Source organism: Elephantulus edwardii, unplaced genomic scaffold (assembly GCF_000299155.1).
Source record: "Elephantulus edwardii isolate Elephantulus edwardi_28Jun2011 unplaced genomic scaffold, EleEdw1.0 scaffold00220, whole genome shotgun sequence".
NCBI lineage: Eukaryota > Metazoa > Chordata > Mammalia > Macroscelidea > Macroscelididae > Elephantulus > Elephantulus edwardii.
Window position 1 is genome coordinate 4,887,034 of NW_006399970.1, and position 27,680 is coordinate 4,914,713.

At 36.9% G+C, this 27,680-nt stretch overlaps 1 protein-coding gene across 3 annotated transcripts in view; it reads right to left on the reverse strand.

Moving 5' to 3' along the window:
• The window catches only part of FIP1L1 (factor interacting with PAPOLA and CPSF1), a 102,041-nt gene extending 75,548 nt beyond the window's left edge, over positions 1–26,493 (reverse strand). The window contains exons 1-9 of one of the 3 annotated variants that reach the window (XM_006898092.1): positions 26,200–26,476; positions 25,077–25,121; positions 24,938–24,977; positions 19,005–19,062; positions 17,919–18,022; positions 9,130–9,194; positions 5,674–5,781; positions 4,569–4,699; positions 4,205–4,273 (exon numbers count right to left, since the gene is read on the reverse strand). In XM_006898092.1, coding sequence (XP_006898154.1) covers positions 4,205–4,273; positions 4,569–4,699; positions 5,674–5,781; positions 9,130–9,194; positions 17,919–18,022; positions 19,005–19,062; positions 24,938–24,977; positions 25,077–25,121; positions 26,200–26,284 — 705 coding nt within the window. In that variant the 5' untranslated portion in view covers positions 26,285–26,476. Of the gene's footprint in view, positions 1–4,204; positions 4,274–4,568; positions 4,700–5,673; positions 5,782–9,129; positions 9,195–17,918; positions 18,023–19,004; positions 19,063–24,937; positions 24,978–25,076; positions 25,122–26,199 lie in introns of all 3 variants that reach the window. The other 2 variants (XM_006898093.1, XM_006898094.1) reach the window with 2 other exon arrangements.
• Positions 26,494–27,680: the final 1,187 nt, after the last annotated feature.

Genomic DNA, 27,680 nt, shown 5'->3' on the forward strand with positions numbered 1-27,680 from the left:
AGAGAAAAGATTCAAACTGTCAACATCTTCATTTTACTTGTATTGGTAATCAACACAGTTACTAGCAGTCAGGAGATCAGGAATGGCATCTGTAAAGTCTGTAGTCAAGGACCTCTCCAAATTACTAGAGAGCAAAAATGTCAGTTTGATAACAAAAGTGCACCTAATTCCGGACATGGCCTTTTCAATCATTTGCTATACATCTGAGAGCCGGACAATAATCTTGCCTTTATGAATGTCTTCTCTGCAACAATGAATAAAGATGACAGTAGAAGAACTGATGCCTTTGAGTTGTGATGCTGGAGAAGAGCCTTTGAAAAGAACAAACAGATATGCTCTGGAGAATGGTTCAGCCAGAGTGCTCCTTGGAGGCAAAGATGACAAAGCTTAGTCTTCACATACTTTGGGTATGCTGTTAGGAGAGGCTATTTCTTGGATAGGGACATAAGGGTCAATGAAATAGAGGAAGATCCTCAACCAAACAGACTGACAGTGACAGCTGCAAAAGGCTCAAGTATGTCTGAACTGATGAGGATAGCAAAGAATAAAATAGGGCTCAGATTTGTTCTTCATAATGTCACTGTGAGTTGTACTTGATCCCAAGGCACGCACCTAGTAACAATCACCTCTGCCCTCTAGGCAGTAGAAAGATAGGTAATATCCTCTCAGGAGACTTAATGCCTATGAAAATCCACTAAGGTCAGCCAAGAGTCAGTTTTGACTCAACAGTACTCAATAACAAATACAAACAAGGTGGTAGATAAGGGAACTCTGATAGCTTGGTGGGAAGGAATTATGCTGCCTATTGTATGCAGCTTGAAAGATAGGCAATTTCCTTCTGCACAATTTACTGCCTCTGAAAACCTGGTGGAGGGTCAGTTATGAGTTGGTTCCAACTCAATGGTGCACAACAATTAACAAGCAGTAAAGAAATTTCACCTTTGAAAAATCAGATTACTCTAACAAAAAGGAAATTAAAAAACAAAAACAAACAAACAAAAAACAACAACCCAAACCACCATAAAGACACTGACAACTCAGGACTCTGAAAAAAGTTTAGCCCTTCAGTAAAGTCTATCTCTGTGGCATAATGGCTAGGTTCTCAGTTACTAAACAAAAGATTAGCAGTTCAAACCCACCAAAAAACTATGCAGAAGACCTAGTAATCTACCCCTGCAAAATTATAGCCTGCAAAACCCCACAGGGCAGTTGTACTCTTTCATATATCCTCATTATTCACCTAACAGTAAGAACAGAATGAAGTCCAAGAGCTTTGATAACACAAACAGTTCTCAGCCACTAATACGAAGGCTGCTGGTACCTCTAACCCACTTTGTAGCTCTGCAGGGTATCTGGGGATTTGCTTTTGGGATAGTGCTACTCAATTACACAGGGTCACTATGAGTCAAAGTCAACTCAAAGGAACACAACAATAGCAAAACAATGAACCCTCCAGTCAATAAGTATCACTTACAAGCAAAGAATTAACAATCAATCTTTAGTGGCCCACTCTCATATAAGTGAATGGCCACAAAGACCAACAGACAAATGAGAAAAGTCAAAGTAAAGAAATAAAAATAACAAATATTAAAAAGCAGCTTGGGAAAAGATTTCTTACACATTTTTTAAAATATCAGCTTGGTTAAAACAACAACATACCATTTGCAGCAATTTCTATTCCTTTACATTAATGTACTTAAAAAGACTTAAACATGTCAAATTATTTATTCAGTTCTCAAGTTCCTTAAATAAAAACACATCTAACACAGTGCCTGACATAATCAAAGTGACACAATCAAGAAAAGTAGGCTTTACCTAACAGAAGCTTCATAGTTTTGGTACATGTTGAACAAATGGATATGAGTGTACATTTTTTTTCCAATTACACCACACTGCTACCAGAATCCTTTCTTCTAAGTCTCTACCACTCAGAAATAAGCAATAATTCCTGAAACACACCTGACTAGGTTTTTATATTTAAACCGCATTCTACAAAGCCATCTCTCTCATACTCGTTTCCAAAAAGAAATGATCCAATAAAGCCAATTTCTTAAATAATCTCACCTGTATTTATTAATTTAAAACACACAATTCCTCACCCAAGTCATTTCCTTGATTTACTATATTTTTCTTTTCTTCCCCATATTCTCAAGGTTGTGAGTAAACTATTAAATTCTTTGAACTATTTTATCTTACTTAAGGAAAAAACACAGAAACAAAAATGACCTACATGTAACAATGCAATTTATAACCCCAAAATAATGTCTCATTTCCTTTCTCCAAACGTGACAGCATTCTAAATACACAGTGGTGCTTAATGATACCTAATAAGTTTACTGCTATAAATTTGAAATATCAGTATCTTCATCATTTTTTAATTTCCCAAAGATGGAAGAGTAATAAGTAGTGGAAGGCAACAGCCATATAAAAATGTTAACAAGGGAATTGTTAAACTGATCTAAGGTAGCATACCATTTACCTGTAATGCAAATGTAAAGGCAACCGTAGCCTACAAATGTCAAACAATTCTACACACCACTGAAGATTTTAAGTTTTATTAATGAAACAGGATTCAACAACCAATAAAACAAACCAAAACATTCACTGCTATCAAATCAATTCCAATTCACGATTACCCTCCAAAGGATTTCCAAAGCTACAAATCTTTATAAGACTGGCTGATGAATTTGGACCATCAAATTTTTGGGTAGCATCTAATGTAATGCACTACAGAGGGCTCCTGAACCACATCATAGACTTTTAAAAGAAAAGGAGGAGGTTAAGAGTCAAACATTATTAACATAAACATCCTATTCCAAACACAGCACTTCTAATACATATTAATAAATACGTAAGTACATTAACAAGAGAATGTCTAACGATTAAAGTACATATTCACCCAGAATCAAATCATAAGCCAGTAGACTCCTTCCATAGCCAAAAGCAACTTCAAAATAATTTTCCAGTAGGTAATTTAATGTGTATATTGAAAAAGCTCATTCATGATGCCCTCTTTCAGTGACAGACCAGTCTCGAGTTATTTTTATTGTTAGGAATGTAGAATCTAGTGTTAAAAGATAAAGGAGGTAGCAGTTTATAAAGTCTCATTTCTGATGAAATCATAAGGACCTCTGCAAACTATTTCATTAACAAGACAACTTTTCTACCTATTCGTTGCATTAAAATAGGCAAAAACTAATGTAGATAATATTTTATGGTAAACAGAATGTGATCATCACTTAAAATAGTATAGACATCATCACACACTTTCAAAATATTTACAGCAAAACAAGAGCCAAATACTTACCCAAAGTTGGAAGGAAAATTTAAATTAAATTCTCTATACACAACTGTGTCCAGCAGAGCGGTTACATCTGCAGATATAGCACATGCATTGCATAAGGCAGTATTTTGGTGGACAGGAGGATAGTCCCAAAAGGGGCATAAAATTCTACATCCAGCCCACGAAAAATAAAATATATATAAAAAATTCATCTAAAACTAACGCTCAGTCTTCATTTCAGTGGTGATCAATGCAAGAATCATACATTAAGGTAAAGAAAGAGGCACAAACAGAAATGGCAACCAAATCAGACTGCAAGGAAGGTTTATGGGTTTGTGGGTAGTAACAAAAGTACACAAATGTATTCTTTTTTCTTGGACATAGTTTCTCATCATACCGTGGAATAGGGAAGTTAGAAAGCAGAACTCTGTTGAAATCTTAGAGACTCAGACAATGCCTAAGATTCTTAAAATAGTTTAAACTATGAAACATTTTATCAATTATTTCAGTGTCACAGAAATTATAAGCAACATAAGTCTTACTACTTTTAAAAACAAAACTGGAAAACATAAATCTCTAATTCTACTGATAAATATCATAATCATCTGCTACAAGAGTTTAGCCTGCTGGCATAAAATTTTTTGTACCCCACAAACATACATATAACTATGACTAAAAATAAAATTACAACATATAGCAAAGAGTTTTACTTGGCATTTGTTAGTATAATAGGCTATACAAATTCACATGCTTGCAAAAGTGGAGATAAAACAACAATCAGCAAATTGTAAGTCACCAGGAAGCTAAAGTTTGGAAAAAAGAAAGCTATTTCCACTTTAATCTTGGCACTTGAGTAGTGGTATGGGAGCAGACTCAAGAACAAAAAATGAGAGCAACCAAGGATAATTTACTAAAATTCACCTTAAAAAGATTGAATCTGCCATCTTGGATCTCTGCACCTGGTGTAACTTCCATAGTACAGTCTTCGGCCTAAGTTAAATAACATATTCCCCATTAAGATACCACATAATTTTTAATTCATAGGCCATATAAAGACAAACTAGCTGTGGCTAGTCCGTAAATTGACTAAAAACATCATATAATCATTATCATTATATGAAATTCTGAAAAGGAAGGGAAAAACAAATAAATAGGGTAAAGAGAATAAAATTTTAAAAATTATCACATAACATTTAACCACCTTTATAAGAAAAAAGTAATTTATTTGGGAATTTAAACTGGAAATGGAAAACAGCTGGGGTATTCTGGAATATTTACTAATTACCGTAATTTTATTTGTAGTAGAGGTAACAGGTATAACTTCAAGTCCCATTCGTATCCTCTTTTGTTTTTCACAGTAAGCTTTCCAAGTATCTTCATTAAACCCATAATTAAAATAATCAGAAAGATCAGCACCTAAATGTAAAAATTAATTTTATTACACAATTATACCAATTCTTTATTCAGCATATAAAATAAAATTTTAAAATTCGAATGTTTGCTTAGTCCTAGTGTACCTTCTACTAGTTGTCCAAATTATCACTATAACGCAAGAAAATGAAATAATTTGATAAAAAATAATTTCTTTTAGAAATAAAAAAATATGGTATAAGCACTATGGAAGGAAGTATGGTGCTGTCTCAAAAAGCTGGAAACAGAAATACCATTTGACCCAGCAAGTCCGCTACTGGGAATATAATCCTAAAGAAACAAAAACTGCCACCCATGCACATATACGCACACCCATGTTTATTGCAGCTTTGTTCACAATAGCAAAGAACTGGAAACAACCCAAGTGCCCATCAATAAACGAATGGATAGAGAAGCTGTGATATATTCACACAATGGAATACTATGCTGCATTGAAAAACAAAGAACTCAAGAAATATACAAAATGGGTGACCCTGGAGGACATATGCTGAGTCAAAGATCTCAGTCACAAAAGCACACCTTGGGGTTGGAGGCAACCTAAGAAAAGAGGGGACAAGCAATGTAAACTGCATTGAAACAGATGAGGGAGAAAACTGTTTAAAAGGAATATAGGATTAGGTATTATTTTCATGACAAGATTACAGAAAAAGAAATGCATATACAAGTGGACTGTGGACTGGGGGGGAAGGATATGTAACAATGAAAGAATTTTTTTTTCCCTTCAAAGAGAAAAACAAACTGGGCAGGGAGGAAAATGTGCAACTATGAATGAATGGAGGGAAAGTAAATGGAAAGAATATGCTGTAAATATGTATGTTGCATTAAAAAATCATTAATAAATGTTAAGTCACTACGATTTGGTAATAGAAGCAGTCATTACTCATTACAAAAATGATATTTAAAAAATACTTTTTTGATAACAGAACTTTTAAACACAAACATAATCACAAAAATCATACCTGGTTTACGCCATGGTTTATCTTCAAAAGAATCCAAATCTACTTCCAGAAGTGGAACTCCATTAATGCTTCCAGGTGCATCAAGGTCTACCCCTTTGACTTTTGTTCCTATGTTATAAAATTACAAAATAATAATACAGTTATATTAGCAAGAAAATGAGACAGCACAGATAAAACAGAAATCTAATACTTAATATTCCTAGTATCAGGAATGCAAAATTTCAAAACAGAGTATTAACAGTAATACTTACTACAAATAAAAATTTGTGAGATTGAATCTTTATGGTGTAGTCATAAATCAAATGGAGTAGAGACTAGAGATTTCTTCCTTACAAGGGAGCTCTGGTGGCTTCTTGTTGTTGTAACGTGCCGTCAAGTTGCTTGCGACCCAGTGACCCTATGTACAACAGCCCCAAACCCTGCTCTATCCTGTGCCAATCGCACTGTCTCCGATACACCCATCTTGATTACCCCAATCACTGAATCAATCCACCTCATAGAAGGTCTTCCCCTCTTGCACTGTCCCTCCACCCTCCCGAGCATGATGTCCCTCTCCAAGGACCTGTCCCTCCTTACAACATGTCCAAAGTATGTTTGCCAATTGGTCCAGTGGTGAGAATCTTTGTCTTCTTGACATTGAGCCTCAGTCCATACTGAAGGCTGCAGTCCTTGACCCTCTGCAGCAAGGGATATTAGATGGATCTTAGCTGAAAGCAGGGAATACCAGAAGAATGCCTATCTGTGTTTCACTGATTATGCAAAGGCGTTTGACTGTGTGGATCATAACAAACTGTGGCTGACTCTGAGAAGAATGGGAATCCCAGACCATTTAATCGTGCTAATGAGAAACCTAACTTGGACCAAGAGGCAGTCGTCAGGACAGAGCAGGGTAACACTGCATGGTTCAAAATTGGGAAGGGTATACGCCAGGGATGTCCTATCTCCATACTTTTTCAACCTATATGCAGAGCAGATTATCCGAGAGGCTGGGCTCTATGAGAAGTGTGGCGTCAGGATTGGTGGAAGATCTATTAACAATCTGCGTTATGCAAAACACACACAACCCCCCTCCCGCCCCCGCTTGTTGTTAGGTGCCTTCAAGTAAATGACAACTTCCAGGAACCTTATAACCAAGAGATCTGAACCTTGCCCTATCCTGCACCAGTCTCACAATCTCTGTAATGCTCAAGCTCATTCCAGTACCCACTTCATCAGTACATCTCTTAGAGTGATTTCTTCTTTCACTGACCCTTTACCAACATGATTTCTCTCTCCAAGAACTATTTCCTCCTAATAATATGACCAAAGTCAGACAAAGCTTCATCACCCTTGCCTCTAAAGAGTAAATGGGTTGCACGTCCTTCAAGACAGATCTGTTTATTCTTTTGGTAGTACAAGGGAATATTCAATACTCTTCACCAGCAACCACAATTCAAAAACATTGATTCTGCATCAATCTTCCTTGTGCATTGTCTTCCTTTCTAAGCATCAGGTACACCTTAGTTATTAAATGGAAATCTTTATTTTTTAGTACTTTGGTTAAGTCCTGGAGAGCAGCAACACATCTTTTGATTTTGTGACGGCTACACCAAGGGTGTTGGTTATAGATCCAAGTAAAACGAAATCTTTGGTTAACTTTTTTTTTCCCTATCAATATGTCACCTATTGATACAGTGGTGACGACTTTTGTTTTTCCTTATGTTGAGATGAAACCTGTATTAATAGATATAGTAATAGTACGATGTTCTATAGGAAATGCTTCAATTGTTCATTTTCTGGAACAAAGTTTGTCATTTCCATAATGAGGTTGTTCATGAGTCTTCTTCCAAATCTGATGATATACTCTGCTTCTTATACTCCAGTTTCTCAAAGTATTTCCTCAGCATTCACACTAAAAAAGTATGAACAAAAGACAACCCTGTTGCACACCTCTCCTGATTTTAAACCAGGCAATGTTCCCTCATTCTATTCAGACAACTGTTTCTTAGTCTATATATAGCTTTTACATAAATATAATGAAGTGTTCTGGGATTCCCATTCTTCTTACCACCATTCAAAATTTGTTATGATATAGTCAAAGGTGTTTGCATAGCCAAGAAAATCTTTCTGGTCTTGTCTTTTCAATCAAGATGCATCTGACATCAGCAATAACATCCCTCTGTCCACCGTCTCTTCCGAATCCAGTATGAATTTTTGGCAGTTTCCTGTAGATGTACTGTTTCAGCCATTTTATAATAATCTTCAACAAGATTTTATGTGCATTGTAATATTAATGACATTGCTCAACAATTTCCACATTATCTTAGATCAATCTTTTTTGGAATGGAAACAAATACGGATCTCTTTCAAGTCAGCTGGCCAAATAGGGTCTTCCATATTTGTTGGCAGAGATTAGTGAGCATATCCAAGGATCTATCTGTTTCTAGAAACCCCTTAATTAGTATTCCATCAATTCCTACAGCTGCCTTCAGTGATGCTTAAGAAATCTTCCTTGAGTACTATTGGTTCTTGAACACACACTACTTTTTCAAAAGTTTTTCAGTGCAGGTAATTCTTTTTGTATAGTACCTCAGTATTCTTACACTCTTTTGATGCTTCTTGCGTTATTCAAGATTTTGCCTACAGAATCCTTCAGCATTGCAACTTGACACATGAATTTGTTCAAATTCTTTCAGTCTGAGAACTGTTGAGAGTGTTCTTTCCTTCTGGTTTTATAACCTCAGCTCCTTACACATTTTATTATAATACTCTGCTCTGTATTCTTGAGCTGCCTTTGATATTCTATTCAGTTCTCATACCTCAGTATTCCTTCCCATTTTTTTGGCTTTGCTTCTTTTCATTAAAAGTTTCTCTCTTCTGGCATCTTCTTGGTTGTTTCTCTTTTCCCAGTCTTTGATGTTTTACTTTCTTTATAGATGAGGTCCTTAATGCCATTCCACAACTCATCTGTCAGTGCTGAATGTGTCAAATGTATTCTTAAGACAGTTTTTACATTCAATTGATATACACTCAAGATCATATTTTAGTTCACAAGGATTTGTTTTAATACTCTCCAACTGGACAGCCCTAAGTTGTTTTTTTAGTTTATTTGTGAACAATTCAGAAAAATCCTATTAAAGCAACTATAAATATAGGCAGCCATCTGAATCTAAGAATTCTACATTCACAGGTTCAACTAACCCTAAGTCAAAATATTTAGAAGTGGGGAAGATTCAGATAGGGGACAAATTAAGTGGTCAAAGCACTCTCACAAGAATATTCAGTGCTATTTACACATATTCACAGTACTATTAGTTAATTTAAAGATGGTCAAAATCTATGGTAGAATATGTGCAGATTCTATGTAAACACTATACCATTTTAGATAAGGGATGAATATTTGAGGGTTCCGGTATCCATGAGAGCTCCTAGCATTCATCACTCCCAGATACTGAGGGACAACTGTACAAAGTTTACCTGTAGTTCCATAAACTCTTCCTCCTGTCTTGATGTTAAGATTTACAGGTGCTGCACCATAACTCCTAAAAATAAAATTAGGTAAGTCAGGTAATAAAAATTACCCTATGGAACTTCAAAGTCAACAAAACTATAGTATATTCAATGTGTACACATAAAGTACAAATCCACATAATAACTACACAGACTGACACTAATTTACACATTTTAGAAAATAAAAGCAAACTCTTAAACTGTCACTGGCTAAAGAACACAAATATATTTGAAGCATGAATTATTTTCTATCATCAATGTCACCTTGCCACTAATTTACAATATTACACTAGAAAAAACTTCATAAGAAATTTCACTGGGAAGGGTTAACAGCTGATAGATCTGTCATTTCCATATATTTTAGTTATTCAGTAAATATTAATATGCCCAAGAATGAAATTTCTCTCATTATCAAAAACATAAGCCTCTTTTCAGTCAAGTTTATTGTTGTTAATAAATTCTTCTTCAAATATCCAGAGTACTGATCCAAATTATGTATTCAATTATATGAAACAGGGAAAAAACAAATCTAGGAGGAAAAGGGCTGACAATACTGGAAGGTGGAGTGGTTAATAATTAAGAGAAAACAGAAAGGAAACTTCTAGGATGTGAGAAATGTTCTGTATCTTATCTGGTGGTGGTTAACAAGAACATATATATTTCATAATTTTTTTTTAAATGACATATCATACACAGGTGACAAAAGCTACCAAAACTATAGACAGTCTGAAATAAAACATATATAGTCTGGGTGTGAGTGTGTATGTGTGTGTCTGTCTCACTAAATCTGTTTCTCTAGACAAAGTGGTAAGAGGGAAGCCACAGATGTCGTGGGTGACAAAGATCAACTAGTCCCACTAAGCAAAAAGATGTAATTAAAGGTAAAAATGTTCTCAATGATACATTTGCCACATTATATATTATCACATGATGTTTTATCTTTCCCAAGTTCTACCAACTGAAACTTTCAGTCCACCTAATAATCTTTTTATAACCTAGGACTGTCATTTTTCTGTTATTTTTTTAAATGAGGGCAAGAAAATATTCAAATTAATTATAGAAAGTTCCACTGCTGTAAATAAATATACATAATAGTACAAACTCAACTGTTACTATCAAGCTCTAACAGTGTCTACAGCATATCATGAATTTGAAATGTTTAATCACTTGACTGGATAATTTATTAAATGCATAAAAGTCAAAGACTATCTCTAAATGGTCTTCCAACAGGATAAACTTATAAAAGACTTAGTAATAAATATTAATAAACTTCATTATATCTTACTTAATTACTTTCCATTCCTCAGGCTGGCTGTTTCTGTTTTTATGTGCAAACCAATTTAATAATGCTAATATGATAATTTCAAAGAGCTTTATTTGCAGAAGTGTAGGGTAAGGTTTTAAATGCTCAAATTTCTTTTATTCATTCAAGTATTAAAAATGCTACATTTCCAATACCAGAATGAATACATTCATTCACTGAATTATTCCTTCCCTCCACGTTCTCAATCATCTACTCATTCAACACATATTCATGAAATAACTGAAAGACGAATTATATGAAGAAGTGAGACAGTAAAAAAGTTATGAGGTAAGTATATTCCAAACAGAATGTACTGTCATAAAGACACTAAGGCAGATATTAGAAAATGAGTTTCAGAAAGATTAAGAAGTTCAGCTTCTACTGTAAAGAAGTGGGAAGTTTTATGTGAGGAACCCAGAGACTGAATGAGAGTCATGTTGTTATTGTTATGCACTGAGTCAGAACTGATCCACAGCTGACCCTCCACCAGGTTTTTAGAGGCTGTTAATTCCATGGGAGGAGACTGCCCATCCATCTCCTGCAGAGAAGCTGGTGGGATTGAACCACATGCCTTTGGGACTGCAGTGAAGACCACAGAGCTCCCCATATGAAGAAGTAAGATTATTTTAAAAAGCTATCAGGTAAATATATTTGAAATAGAACTTATACAAACGCTGAGGCAGTTATTAGAAGATAAGTTTCAGAAAGATTAAGGAAGTTCAGCTTCTGCTGCAAAGAAGTGAGAAAAGTTTTACATGAGGAACCCAGAGACTGAATGAGAGCCATAGTATACATAATTTTGTTGACTTGGTGAAGAGTACAAATTTATCCCTAAGTCATAAGGGATGAACCTATAAAGGTAATGAAGGAAGTAGCTCAAATTGCAATGAAGACATTGGCAAAAAGACAAGGCCCCAGAAACTGATGGAGTATCAACCAAGGTGCTTCACCAGACAAGTAGTCCTGGATGAGCACAGCAGTCCACATCAAAAAATTCCAAAGATTTAACTATTGAGTAATGTCTGAACTCTGTTGGATCATATTTTTGGGGGAATGAGAATAAACAGGACCTATTCAAATTTGTTGGCACACACTAGTGAGCAAGTCCAGGGCTGCATGTGTTTCCAGAAACACTTCAATTTCCAATTCATCAACCTCCAGGGCACTAAAATGTGCCAATATTTTCAGTGCAACTTAATTTCCTCCCCTACTAGCATTTGATCTTGATCACATGCTACCTCCTTAAATGGTTCAAGGCCCACCAATTCTTTTTGGTACAGTGACTCTATTTCATCTTTTGATGTTTCCTGTATCATTCAAGTTTCTTCCCATAGAATACTTCATAATAACAATTTGCATCTTGAAATCTGTTCTTTAGTTCTTTCAGCTTGAGAAATGACAGGCTGGCTTTTTACAATATCATTTTTCTTTTCTAAAAGCTAACAAGGCTTCTTTATGAAATGTGCATAAAGTTCAGCTGGATGAAAAAATTTCACTTAAGTAAATGTGATGATGATATACGACCTCAAGAGATGTCAGGTAGTCTCCAGATTTTTCTAAATTCTACAGTCTAGGTTGTTGTCCTTTACCATTAGTCCAGCCAGAAACAACTCATAGCTAACCCTCCAGCAGGTTTTCCCCAGTTAACCCTATGGAAGGAGAACACCATTTTTCTCCTACTGAGAAGCTGGTGGAATAGAACCATGTGCTTTTGCACTGGCAGCGTAACTCCTTATCACTAAGCCACCAGATTCAAATGAAACTAAAGTCTCGCCATCAAGTTAATTGACTTATAGAAACCTTATAAAACAGAGTAGAACTGCCCTATCAGGTTTCCAAGGCTGTAAATCTTTATACAGTAGTAGCCATCCACCCATTTCGTTCCAGTGAAGTGGCTGGTAATTCTTAACTGCCTACCTTTTGCTTTGCAGCCCAACACTTACTTCACTGCATTACTAGGCTGCTGAGTTTAGTTTGATCATCTGATTTCATCACTGTTGCTTCTGTGGATATTGATTATCCAGGAACTACAAAATAAACTCACCAAATACATTTAACGAGCTCCCTCCACATTACCTACATGTGATGTTAATTGAGTCAGTTCTGCCTGAAAGAAACCCCATGTACAACAGAACAAATGTTGGTTCAGCTCCATCTGCACAATCTGTTGTGGACACTTGTCATAGTTAATGGGTTAATAATCCATCCTATTAAAGAGCTTTCCTTTTTTGCTGATCTTTACTCTGCCAAGCATTATTCTTCTGGTAAACTATGGTATACTCATATATTCTTTGCAGACAACATAATTAATTCTTGCATAAGTTCTCTCTGATCTTCCTTACTACTTCTCCAGTTATCCCATGCATATAATGCAAAAACAACCAAGCAAAAACCCCACAACTAGTTGGCCCCAACTCATAGTTAGTCCTCCATCACCTCTGTAGAGGCTGAAATTGGATGCAAGGAGACTGTCCATCTTTCTAAACTGAAGAAGCTGGTAGATTAAAACTCTGTCTTTGGGTTGGCGGTATAATTCATTACCCAGAGCTCCCACGCATATGAGACAAATGAACATTCCTTGGGTCAAACTCACCCAAGTTTTCCAAGTGACACCTGCTTTTCTTTACTATGAGAACTGCTACAGATCTGACAAGTAAAGCAGATCATCTGATTTCATCACTGTTGCTTCTGTGGATATTGACTATGGATTCAAGAAGATGAAATCCTTGACAACTTTGATTTTTGCTCCATTTGTCATTATGTTGCTTACTGAACACCGAGATTTTCGTTTTACGTGAAGGTACAATCCAAACTGAAAACTGTAGTCTTTGTTCTTCATCAGTAAGTGCTTCAAGTTCTCTTACTTTTAACAAAACATGGTTGTGTCATCTGCATATCACAAGTTACATTCGTCTTCATACAAACTCTAGTTTTGCTCATTATAAAATCCTAGCAAGTATGGTGGAAAGATACAACCCTGACACACATCTTGTATGATTCTAAACCATACAGCATTCCCTTATTTCTTTCAAAATATTGCTTCATAGCCTGTGTACAGGTGTGATTTGAGCACAGTCAAGTGTCTGGAATGGAAATCTCATTCTTCATTATGTTAGAATTTATGATCCACATCATCAAATGCCAATGCAGTTAAAAACCCCACAAGTAAGTATCTGATATGTGCTTTTAGGTAAGACTTATCAGACAAACAACAGCAATGGCCTCTGGCTGAATCCAGCTTGAATATTTGATATATCCTTTTCAATGAACTACTTTAACCATTTGTGAATTATCTTCAACAAGATTTTACTAGTGTGGGATGGATACTAATGATATTTTCTAATCATTTCCACATTCTGTTGGATCATCTTTCTTTGGAAGGGTACACATACAGGTTTCTTCCAGCTGACTGGCCAACTAGCTGTGCTCCAAATTTGTCACAGACAAGTGAGTGCTTCCAGGGTTGTATATGTTGAAGTATTTTAAATGTTACTCTGTTAATATGTTCTGGAATCTCTTCAAATAACCATTTTCATCTTTTCTCTTTCCTTTTTTTTTTTTATGACTTCATGCTTTCTTCTCACCCTTTATCTTTGATATCCCACAAATCATCTGGAACAAGTCATCAGTGTTCTATATATCAAATCTATTCTTGAAATAGTTTTTAAAGTAGGATAAACTCAAGTTCGTATTTTAGCTCTAATGGACTTGTTTTCTATTTTTTACAGCTTCAATCTGAACTTGCCTAACGAGGCAAAGATGTTGATACTTCGTCACACATACTTTAAGTATGTTGGCAGGAAGCATCAGTCCTAAGAAAGAAATCATGACTGGCAAATCAGAGGATCCGCATACGAGAAGAAGAGTCTGTGCCAATGCTATTCATCACTGTTTTTCACCAAAGCCTTCAGAGCACCTTCAACTTCTTCCTTAGGTTCTTCATGGTATATCAACTCCTAAAATAGCTGATTGTCAACAGTGGTACAGTGACTGTATTTCTTCCATCTCTTTCTATTCCTAAGGTTATTCAATATTTTCCACAGTACTTCAGTATTGCAAGTTAAGGTTTGGATTTTTCCATTCAATTCAAGCAAAAGAAGTGCTACCTGCTCTTCTATTTTCTTTATTTCATTATAATACTGTCTTCCAGAGCTGTCCTTTAAAGTCTTTTTTTTTTAGCTCTTTGACTTCATCATTTCTTCCAGTTGCTTTAGCTATTCTATCAAGAGGAAGTTTTGTTTTCTCTTCCTATATCACTTTAATCTTTTCATTCTAGCCTATCTGTGTCATGAGCTTTTGTTTTCTTTCAAGAAACATTAGTGGTAGAGCAGGGCAAGAGGTGGGCCATTAACCAAATAGTCAGCAGTTTAAACCTGCCAAACTGCTCTCAACGGGAGAGAGATGAATCTCCTCCTGTAAAGATTTGCAGTCTCAGAAAACCTATATAGCACTCCTATTCTGTTCTAGAGGATCATTATGAATCAGAATCAACCGGAAACTGTTTTTTGCCTTATTTATACATGATGTCCTTGCTGTCATCTTACAACTTGTCTAAGCTTGATCATCTGTGTTCAATGCATCAAACTTACTCCTGAGACGGTTACACAGGTGAGACAGATAAAAGTACATTTTGATTCTTAAGGACTTTTTATTTTCTTCAATTTCTTGGAACTTGAGTAATTAATGGTCTTTCCCATAGAGGCCCCAGGTCGTATTCTGACTGACAATAAAAAGCTACTCCATCATCTCTTTCCACAAATATGGTTGATCTGTTTATTGCATATCCCATCAGCAAGGTTCATGTGTGTAACTGCCATTTTTGTTGGTGAAAAATGAGTATATGTAATGAATGAGTTAGCAGCCTTGCAAATTTCTGCCACGTGACTGCCAGCACTGTTTCTAGTGTCACCAACACTTATTTTCCAACTATTTCACACTTTCACATTCCAATCATTAATAATTATCAATGGATCCTGACTGCCAAGTTTGATCAATTTCAGACTATAAAAACTGGTAAAAATCTTTGGTCAGTGCAGAAATCTGATTAATAGTCTTTATTACCTGGCTGTCCCGTAGGCCTACAGATACTATCCTATTACTGATAGAGTTATATTCCAGAAGATATCCTGTAATGTTCTTTTTGACCAGCAATGTGGTCAAAATTCCTCTTCAATCTGTCATTTTCAGCATAACAGACCACATACATGCTTATCTGATTTAAAATGGTCAATATTTGTCCATTTCAGCTCATTAATGTCTAGAACTGGTTTTTTATGCCTTCTATTTTAATGTTTAACAAGGTTCCCTCTTCCTACATTCTTATTTTGTATATTCCAATTATTGATAAACATTTACAACTGTTTCTTCTCATGTCACGTCAGAAAATTAAGAACCTCCCCAGAACACTGACTGCATCCACACAATGTAGGTCAACTCTAATATGATTACTGTGGAGAATATGTGTATTTAAAATATTGGTACAGTCATTCATGGAGGACAGGTTTCAGCAGAACTTCCTGACTAAAAGAAGACAAAACAACCTGGCATCCTATTTCTAAAACCTGACAGTGAAATCCTTAAGACCAGAATAAGAACACTGTATAAAGCTAGAAAGGTACTCAAAAAGACTAGCCAAGAGCTGCTCCATTCCTGTGAATGCTTATTTGTTATATGCCAACTCTCTATTTTTAAAAATATCTAGCCTTTTTTGCATCCTTATTTTATCCTGTTCTAACATAAAACAATTTATATTATTTCTATTCATTACTCTTCTCAAATATATCTGGTCCTCTTATCTATCCCTACATTACAGCTGCTGGCTTGGTTCAGTTTATCATCTTTCCTGAACAACTACTTTAAGCCCATTAATTTCTTTACATCTAGTATGTTCCAACAACAAGAATAAAATTATCCTTACCAAGTGATTAACCTGCCTAAAAAACTTCAAAGTATACACGATGGCATGGAATAGAATGTAATAACATTCTAACTCCTAGAAATGACAAGTAGGGAACTTCCTAAGTGATGTCAACCATCCCTTCCCATTTATCTTACATTCAAGGTATGTATTTTCTTGAACTATACTTCACAACGTCTAAGTGGGCCCTTCTCTAAATCATCGGTTCTTCTGACTCAAAGCAGATGCTACTTCTTCTTAGATCTAGCTCTGAGACATTAGCAATTCTCCTCTCAAAGCTTTCAAATCACTTTGCACATGTTTCTGTTCTACTTATGTTGCACTGAAGCTATTTTCTCATATTACCTATCTTCTTTATTGATTCTAGAAAATAAGGACTATTTTATTATCTCCTAGATTCTTTTGAATACTTTCTACACTATCAGACAAAGAATATACTAAATTTTAAGTTCTTACTGAATGAAGGAATGCTTTCCTTGAGTGAAAAAATTAAAATACTAAATAAAATTGTACTAAATTCTAAATTCAACATATAACAATAGGAATTATCAATAGATACAAACAGTATTTTAAGCTTTCTAGTGGCAAGTAAAAGATTTATGATTTTCCAAAGCATTTATAATTTAAGGAATCAAAAACTGCTGCATTCACATGCAAGCAAGATTCTGCTGAAGATTATCCAAAAACGACTGGAACAGCACATCAACAGAGAAGTTCCAGATGTCCAGGCTGATTTAGAAGAGGCCATGGCACTGGGGATATTATAGCTATTATCAGATGGATCTTGGCTGAAAGCAGGGAATACCAGAGGAATGTCTGTCTATGTGTTTGTCTATGTCTAATGTCAATGTCAAGGAGGATAGAAGGAGAACTGATGCCTTTGAGCTGTGGTGCTGGAGAAGAGTACTGAGAATACCATGGACTGCTAGGAAAACAAATAGATTTGTCCTGGAGAGGGTTAAACCGGGTGGCTCCTTGGAGGTAAGGATTCTGAGGCTCCGTCTAACTTACTTCGGACATGTAGTGAGGAGAGACCGGTCCTTGGAGAGGGACATCATGCTTGGGAGGGTGGAGGGACGGCGCAGGAGAGGAAGGCCCTCTATGAGGTGGATTGATTCAGTGACTGGGATAATTGGGATGGGAGTGTCAGAGACAGTGCGATTGGCACAGGACAGAGCGGAGTTTAGGGCTGTTGTACATAGGGTCACTATGAGTCGCAGGCGACTCGACAGCACATAACAACAACAACAATGTCAATGTGCTTCATTGACTATGCAAAGGCATTTGACTGTGTGGTAAACCAGTATAAAATAAAAAAACTTATTTAAATTGGAAAAAACAAAAACAAAAAACTGCTGCATTACATAACAGTATCTAATTACTGCTATATTTAGGGAAGTATTTTCACAGCAAAATTTTAATAAAATCTTTCTGATAATGCTAAGAGCAAAGGAATCAATTACTAATAGGTCTACACAGCCACCTTATTTTTTATATAGCTTTCAGACAGCTGTCATTTACTTAAAAATGACTTACCCGTACTGTGGTCCTCCTGTTTTAATGTCTCCTATAGTGACATGAACATCATCCTCATCATCATCACTGTCACTGTCACTATCATCTTCAGTCTCAGTCACTTTCTAAAGCAACATAAACATTTATTATATTTCTTATATAGTTCAATCTACCACCAAGTATTAGTAATTGAAATATAGTCAGTCTGATTTTTTGAGATAAAAAATATTAGACAAAGAACCTATTTATAACTTTGATATATAAATAATAAAAAGTGTTAAGAACATGAATAAAGTAACACCACTTCTTAGTGTCACCTTTACCAAATTAGCATCTTAGGTATTTTTTTCTTTTTTATTTAACCACGTACAGGTTTCTAAAAAACACCTGAAGAAGGATAAATTTATACTAAGTAAATGAAAAATATACAAAAAGGGAAATTACTTTTAAGATTCATGATTAACAGCATCAAGTAGTAAAGAGTTGTCCAATTACTCCTAGCTTCATTCACACCTTCAAGTGGCCTTGAATGTCAATGATTTAGAGTTATTTCTGGATGCACAAAAGTTAGGTTGGCTCAACCTTTATTTTTACGCCAAGGTCAATTTTGTCCTTAGTCACACAATCATAAAGAAATACATTACCTAGGCAAAATACTTTTTTTTAAGGTCAAGTCTATAGAATAACTATTTTTAAGGATTAAGATAAAACTAATATTTTTATCCAATATAACCTCACTTGTTATAGGCATGGGGTCAGGACTGTATTTACATTTTTTAAACTATGACATTATGACTTATAGTTGCTTAAAACCACGACATTCAAAGTTACTCATGGGATTCAACATTCACTTACAAAATCAAGCTATGTTCTAACCACTATGACCATTCAGTTCGTTGAATCTCTCCCCACTCCTCTCCATAATAGTCCCTACACACGCTTTTGATAGCATCAGATAAGAGAAAAGATATTAAGAGAGAGGGCAAGATCACACAGGCTACAGAAGGTCATATTAAAATTTGGGGTTGTTCCTACATGAGCTGGGAAACTACTATTGATAAAAAATTTTAAAGAGGAAAATAACCAGATTTCAAAGCCTTATGTTACCGGTTTTGGTACACCATTTTCAGCAGTTTCCTCTTCAACTGCAGATGGAGGATTTGCACTATAAACGAAGAAAATGCATATCAGGCATTACTTTTCAAGAGCACAGATACCTTACGCTAGTATCTTTAAACTGTATCTACTACAAGACTGTTTTCTCTGAATGGTAAGGCAAAATGTGCATTTCACCTTCTGTTGAATAAAACAAGTATCAATCATTTCAAAGTAGAATTATGTGTTAACAACGTATAATCTGACAGTGGGCTGGGTTGGTTTTTTTTATCATTTTCAACTATGCAGCACATTTACTCAACAATACTGCTGTCACATGCCATCAGGTCGGCTCTGATTCACAACTCATTATACAGCAGAAGGAAACTCACCAGATCCTGTCCCATCCTCACTACCTCTGCTTTGTCTATGATTATAGTCACTGTGTCAACTCATCTCCTTGACGATCTTCAACATTACTCTATTGGAATTATCCTAAATATTTTTCAATTCACTACAATAAGTGCAAATTTAACTGCCCATGTAAGACAATCTACCAAGCTCCAACAAGGTATGACAGATTTCTCTAACCCAAAAGACTACTTTTAGGAATGTTATTCACAATTAGCATTAATTAAACTGTTAAAAACATGGAAATTATATACTTTTCCAGGAAAATGTTTAACTTTTTTTCCATGACCTAAAATAAATTCAATGAGCTGGGCCACTTCAGTAGACAGTGTCACAGACGACAGCCACAGATAGGCAAGGGAGTAGAGAGGAAGCTCCCATTCACTCGCTTTAAGTGTGGATCTGAAGGACACTTGGCCAAGGTGGCCCACATCAGGTCCTCGTGGCAGACAGGACTGACAGGCCCCAGCTCCCAGCTGGAAACAAAGGAGGACCCTCCCAGAAGAGCCGTGGATGAGCAATAACATTACTGGTAAGTATATTCATTTTCTCCTGGACACAGAGCCTACTAATTGGTCCTAAAAGCCTTCTGATTCTGAGGTCCCAACTCTTCTCACTATCTCTTAGTTGTTGGAATGGACGGAAAACCTCATAAGCAGCCCAGTGGTAGATGGAATTTGCTCCAGAATTAAGAAGCGTAAATGACATAGCTGAGCCTCTACATCTTGTGGTTCCTAACCTGTACACTATAATAGACAAAGTGCTAGTCTATAGGCCTTTTATTTTAAGAACCACCTTCCCTCTGTAACTTGATTTGTGCCACTACTAGAACCTCTACTCGGAATATTATTCCTTGTTAATTTTTGACTCATGTACTTTTAACTTCTTAGTTAAATTTGTGTCTTCTAGGTTGTAACACCTCCATGATACATATTCAAGGATATGAACATGTATGGCTAAGCACAATTAATAACAGTGCATCTAAATTCCAAAATCAATCTCCATAATAGTCTATGTGTTTCCTACTGCCAAAGAGGCCCTTTAGAGTAGTGGGAGAAGATCTTCACCCTGAAACCCACAGCGTCCCTTTTCAGCAGGAAGTGGCTAAGAGAATACGCCATCCCCTTTTCCTTGTGAATCAGGGTGAAGTCTCTCTCAGGGAGGAGTGATAGGGAATGGCAAAGGACACACTGACAAAGGAGATTAATCAGAACTGGCTTTGACAAGCACTGTGGCAACTGGACAATTAAAACAGACATTCGGGGCGGGGGGAGAACAACAAACTGGGGAGGAGGGTAGAGAAAACAGTGCAACAATGAATGAATGAGAACCCAAAATCTCTGTAAATGTCCTTTAAAACTAATAAAATTTAATAATAATTAAAAAAAAATAAATTCAATGGTTCTGCACTGAGTTTTGGACAGTGATATTCTGGTAAAGTAGAAGGCCTTTTTTCAATAAAATAGATTAAGAAGTGAAAAATATCCAATACAGTAAAAAAGCCTTGGGAATAATAAGATTAATATGAAAAATATTATTTCATTTAAAATGTATATATTTTAGCACTTTGATACTTGGGACCCAGTGCTTTAGGTATTCAAAATTATTAATGATAATTTTTTTTTTAAAATAAAAAAAAGGTTGGCAAGCCAGTATTTAAAAATACAAGAATTCATAATTAAAATCATTAGTATTCCAACTCTAACAATGATTCTGTGTGACTAGTTGAAATTGTTGCTCTTTGAGCCAACTTATAGCTGACCCTCCAGCAAGTATTTAGAAGCAGGATATCCCACAAGAGAAGAATGACCATCTTTCTCCCCCAAGGAGCAGCTGGTGGATTCCAACTACATCCCTTGTATTGGCAGTGCAATGTCTTAACAGTAAGGCCAACAGAGCTCTCAAGCTGAAACCAGGATTGTAAGTAAGGCCAACCACCTGCTTTTGCCCAAGTCTCATCATGATATAGCAACATTAAGAATAAAATGTTCTACTTTTTGTCAGCTCAACAGAGAAGTTTCACAACTAAATTACTACATCAGATGGTATAAACTGGGCAGGAAAAAAATCTTGCAATGGAAAAAGAGAGCATTTTCAAATGAGGAAGACCGCTCTGATTTCAGCTCCTTCTATTTACACTTCTCACTTCCCTCCATCTACTTTTTCTCTTTATAAAATATAATTCAGAGTGCTACTGATCATGCATAGATTTGGCAGATATTTCAACATGAATGAGTATTTGTATGTCCTGCAAATACATAAACATATACTGTAGAGTCAACTGGAAGATACCCAATCTTCTTAACCATAATCAACTATCCCGAAGGAATGAGGTCAGAGGCCTCAAGACCAAGGGGAGGGGGGGCAGGTAGGGGATGGAGGAAGACAGGACAGCAAGATCAATCAGCCTAACAAAATGTATTGCTCTACATCCTATTTGGGTGAGCAATGTCTGTGGACATAAAAGTTTGCAAGCAGTCAGCTTTAACTATTACTATTTTTGTTTTCCTGTCTTAGGCAAAAAAAGTAAGGAAAATCGAAGATATATGTAAATAATTTGTTCAAAGCCCCAATAACCTTGCAAACCTCAATTTCCACAACCCGGAAGCCAGAACTAGATGGAGCCTAGTTACCTCTATTAATCACTTTAAAAGTGATCACATTAGAGGATCTTGGTTAGAGTGGAAGATAAATGCAAAGTCACAATAATGACCAAGTTTACTGGTCTCAGAGAAACTGATAGAAACTCCCAAGAATGTGGTCTTTAGCCGCCTTCTAAGTCTGGAACTGAATCTACTCTAGTGGCACAACTTAAAACCAAATAGATAAACCAGTAAGGCAAGCAATACCATCACAAAAATACTCATTGGCAAAATCAACACAACATCACAAAGTCATCAACTGACTAGGTATAAAGTTCAGAAAGAGGGAAGGATGAATGAAAACAAGAACCAGAGAGATACCGAGAAATCTGATAAAATGTGGAGACTGCAATCAATGTCATAAATAAAAATGAATAAAAGGTTGAATGGAATGTCAATCTGCTAAATTAACTCAATGCACAACCTTGTACCATTCCACATATACAGATACGCACACACAGAATTTTTTTTAAAAAGCACTGGCCATCAAGTAAATTACAATTCATAGTGACCCTCCATCAAGTCTCCAAGGCTGTAAATATTAATGGGAGTAGACCATCTAACTTAGAGCAGCTTGTGATCAACTGGTAGTTCTGAACCATTCAATCTTACAGTTAGCAGTAAAACATACCACTAGGGCTCCCCACTGCTGCCACACTATTAATATACATATTTATAAATTTTATATAATTACAATAATTATTAGCTCTTATAGCTTAGTGGTAAAGAGTCATGCTGCAAACCCAAAGGCAGAGTTCCAATCTACCAGTTGATCTCCTCCCAAATGATTTACTGCCTCTGAAAATCCCACTGAAGGGCACGCTATGAGTCAGTTCCAAGTCAATGGAACCTAACAACAGATATACTAACACAATTCACCCACTGAAAGTTTTTAACAGCTTTTACTAAACTATCTGAACTACCAAATTTCAAAACATTTTCACCATCTTCTCAACCCCTCAAAACACACATCAAAACCTTTATATACTTTAGTTACTCCCCATTTCTCTCTTCTTGAAACCCTGGTACTATCATACTCTCTCTCTCTGGAATTCCCTATTCTATTTCATACACATGCAATCATACACTATGTGGTCTTTTGCATGACCTCTTGGAAGGTTTTCAAGGTTTGTTCATGTCACAGTATGTGTCAGTACTTCATTTCTTTTCACTGCCAAATAGTTTTTAATTATATGGCTATACCACATTTTGTTCAGCCATCAGTTGAATAGTTGGGTTGTTTCCATTTTCTTCCTATTAAGAATGATAATGATGTGACCATTTGTATGAAAGGTTTTGTTTTTTAGATATATGTTTTCATTTCTCTAGCCAAACCTCTACCTTTTTTTATTTTGACTGACTTCCAATCTGGGCTCTACCTCTAATACTATAGTTACCCATGTTACTCTATTGTTCATAATGTTTTCAGAGGTTCCTGTTTCAGAAGTAGATGGCCAACCATGTTTCCTAGTCTATCTTAATCTGGGAGTTCTGCTGAAACCTGCCCACCATGGGTGACCCTTCTGGCATTTTGACATACTGATGGTATAGTTTCCAGCAGCACAGCAACCCACAAGTTACCCTAGTACAGCACACTTGACAAATGCTGTACTAATAAGAGCCAATGATAAAAATATGGAACACTTCACTAGAGCTTCCCAATCATACAGAGAGGATCCATATTCTAACAGATTAGGTCATTTTTTTTTTATTTTTAGTAACTCTATACCATATTGAAATTACAACAAAAGCAAAATGGTAATAAGTTATCTCTCTCTCACACAAACACACAGAGAACTGACTCATAGCTAACCCTCCACTAGGTTTCCAAGCCTATACATGGCATTGAAAGACTGCCTATCTTTCTCAAAAGAAGCAGCTAATGGATTAGAACTACAAGAGGCCTGACCTTTGGGTTAGCAGCACAACTCCGTACAGACTATGTCAGAGTTCCCTGTCAATCACAAAAGCTGTAATCTTTTTGTTTCCTATAACTTTTTAAAATTTATATACATAGTCTCTCTTACTAGTTATGCTTTATCACTGTTGTGAGCTGCCACTGAGCTGATGTAAGATAAAGCTGTTTCAGTTACTTAAGGCTATACAACCTTTCAGAATTAGACCATTAGGCCTCTTTTCAGAAACACTTCTGGATGGGTTCAAAACATAAAACTTATTTTATTTATTATTATTATTATTATTATTATATTATTAATTTTAATGAAAATATACAGAGACTTTGGATTTCCATTCATTCATTGTTGCACATTTCTCCCTACCCACCCTTCCCCCCGCCACCCAGTTCATTCTGCTCACTGAAAAGTAAAAGAAAAATCCTTTCATTGTTATACAGTCCCTCCCTCCAAGTCCACTCCACTATGCGGCCTTCGTTCTGGACTCATGTCATGACAATAATACCTAATCATATATACCTTTTAAACTCTCTCATCTGTTTCAATGCAGTATACATTATTTATCCCATCTTTCTCGGTCTCCCCTCCAACTCCTATATCAGTCCCATTTTACAACAGTGGTGCGATGCAGTATTTGTCCTACCATAAACCTTTCTAATAATCAAATACTGAACGTTTGTACCACCCAGAGAATCACACAGTGTACAGCACAGAGCTCATGAAGAATAAACAGTTACTTACTAGTAAAAAGTTACAAACCTGAACTTCAAAACTTTGTCCCCCTAAGCGGCTCATCAATAAAAGTGGTATAAGATTAGGCATTAAAATAAAAATAAATTCTTAAGGAATCAACATTCTCCAAACTTAAGTCAAAATATTATAATCAAGCCAACAATTGAAAGCAAATCATTCTGATGATTTCTTAATAGAACACCCTGCATGCTGTATCCACTAAAATATCCATGGGACATTCACTAACCTGGGAGTTTCTTCTTCTGGTCTCTCAACTTCATTTTCATCTACCAAAAAAAAAAGAAAGTAATAAAATAAAATCATTAAGAAACCATTTTAAAGAAACTAGCATTATGAAAGCAGAAGTGACCATCACAAGCACTAACCTAGGTCCTTTGTCAAATCAGTGGGCACATGCACGTCCCATGGGCCTATAAGCATATCCAAAGTTAGATCACCTTATAATTGCTTAACATACAAGTTTTATAGGGGAAAAAATATCTTATGTCTCTAAAAACAAGATGTGCCTAAGACGTCTAGATATTTGCAAAAGAAACCTTATACATTCACATTAAAAACTATCAGGTTACATAGCTACATCTTAGGACCGAATTATTTTACAGTTCTATCAAGGTCCTAAAGGAAGGAGCAGCAGGGTCCACAAAGGTGCACTTTTAATTGCACACTTCTACTCAGTAACATAAATTTGGGGCAAGAAATAAATAAGTTTCAAATCTGGTGTCAATGCAGAACATTCGCAAGAAACCACAACTTGTAGAAAGTTAAATATCACATGTCAAGTTCCTTTGACTTGGGGAAGCAACAGATGCACGAAATTTGCGAAAAAGAAATACGTGCCATGATACTCAAGACGTTTACCATAGGGGACTTGAAGTACTTCAATGAAATGGCTAAAAGAGCAAGCTCTTAAAAATGGAATACTTCACTTAATACAGGGTGTTTTAAGTCATAAAACGTATTCCATCTCTCTTTTTTAATTCTTTTTAAAGCACAACGTTCTGATAAGGAAATACTCTTGCAGGTGCATTGCATACAAACTGCAATTCTGACCATTAAGAAACAAGGCCTTGTTGTTGCCGCGTTAACTTTATTCGGCTATTACTACAGGAGGACTTCCTTGAAAAGGGGACAGGAATGGGACCCTACAACAGAGGGGCCAAAAGGGATGTCAGTACACCTTAGAATCGATACCAAAAGCTGGTGGCCGGGCAGCCCCGGCGGAGGACCGGCGGGGCACAGACCCCGACCCCGTGGCCGGCGGCGAGGGGCTCCGATCCCGCGGCGGCGGCGGTGGGCGCGCGCTGGGGGCGTGGTGGAGGCCAGGGAAGACCGTGGCGGGGGAGGGGAGGCGCACACCACGCTCGGCCTAAATCAGGCCCGGGCCAGCGGCCTGAGCGAGGGACCCGGGACACCGGCCGTCCCCGAGCCGGGACAAAAATAGGCTTGAGAGAACCCCGGAGAAAGAGACAGGGACAGGAAGTTCCGTACCGCCATAAAGCCACTCTTCCTCCTCATCCCCTCCGGTCCCGCCGCTCAGCTCCGATACTAGGCGCTCGACCTCACCGGCCGACATGGCCGCCCCTAGCACAACTTAAAGGCGGCGATCAACAGCCCCCTCAAACCCTTTCCCCAGCCTCGCTGCCCGAAGGCGCGCGAGTGAGGAGGTTGGGGGTGCACGAAACCGGCAGCAAGAGAATGAAGAAAGCGCGCGACTGAAAATTAGAGAAGATTCCGGAGGCGGCAAACATGAAGTCTCCAGCCTAGGGCGCACTGCGCACGCGCAACAGAACGCGAGCGGCGCGGCGTCGCTAGATAGCTCCGCTTCCGCGGCGTCCTTCACCTGGGCCTGCTTGCGCATGCGCCGTGGAGCTAACCCCGCCCCTATGGGGATCCGTCAGAACATTTGATCGTCGCTTTCCTGTCTCCTCCGTCGGCTAGAGTTCTCCCCCAACCTATATGCTAATAGTCAGTGTTACGTTTACTGTGGCGTTCACCTTTGTTCCTCTCTGAGCTTGATGCTTTTTCTTCCTCATCCTTTTTTTTTTTTTTTTTACTCTTCATAAAGACATATCATTGTTCTTTACAAATTGTATCAGTTTTGTTAGAAAATTGGTACTCATCACTCTTGTTTCTCGTTGTTGCTATGTACGATGATCCTCCAGCGGGATTTCAGAGGCAATAAATTACACAGGAGGAAATTACCCATATTTCTCCCGTGAAGCAGCTAATGGATTCGAACCATGCCTTCGGGTTGGCAGCGCTGATACTTTCCACTGGGCTCTTAGTTTCTCATGAGAAAAGAAATAATTGCCCACTATTGGGGGGATATTACTACAGCATACAAAGGCAAATGGTAGTAATGAATAATACATTATCCTTCTTAAATACACAACAGCATGTTCTGTGACTCATAGTGACCCTATGAACAACAAATGTGAGCTTTGCCCTATAGTGCACCAGCCTTTTGATCTCTGATATGCTCAAATCCATTGTTATACTCACTGCAACAATGAGTTGAAGGTCTTCCTCTCTTTGGCCTTCCACCTCTCCAGCATGGTATCTTTTTCTGAGGACTGGCCCCTCCTGCTGTTGTTATTAGAAGCCTTCAAGTCAACTGTAACTCATGTTGTGGTTAGGTGCAATCGATTGCAGTACTCTTACAGGGACCATATCAACAATAACCCTGAACCCTGTCATATACTGTGCTATCCTTACCATTCTAACGTACTTGAGACCATTGCTACAGTCACTGTATCAATCCATTTCTTTGAGAATCTCCCTGTCCTTCACTGAAGCTCCACCCTTCCCAGCATGATGTCCTTTCCAAGGAATAGCCTCTCCTAGTAACATGCTATCCTCTAAGGACCACTCAGGTTGCACCCTCTCCAAGATATATCTGTTCTTTTAGCAATCCATGGGATATTCAGTACTCTTCTCCATTACCACACCTCAAAGGCATTCATTCTTCT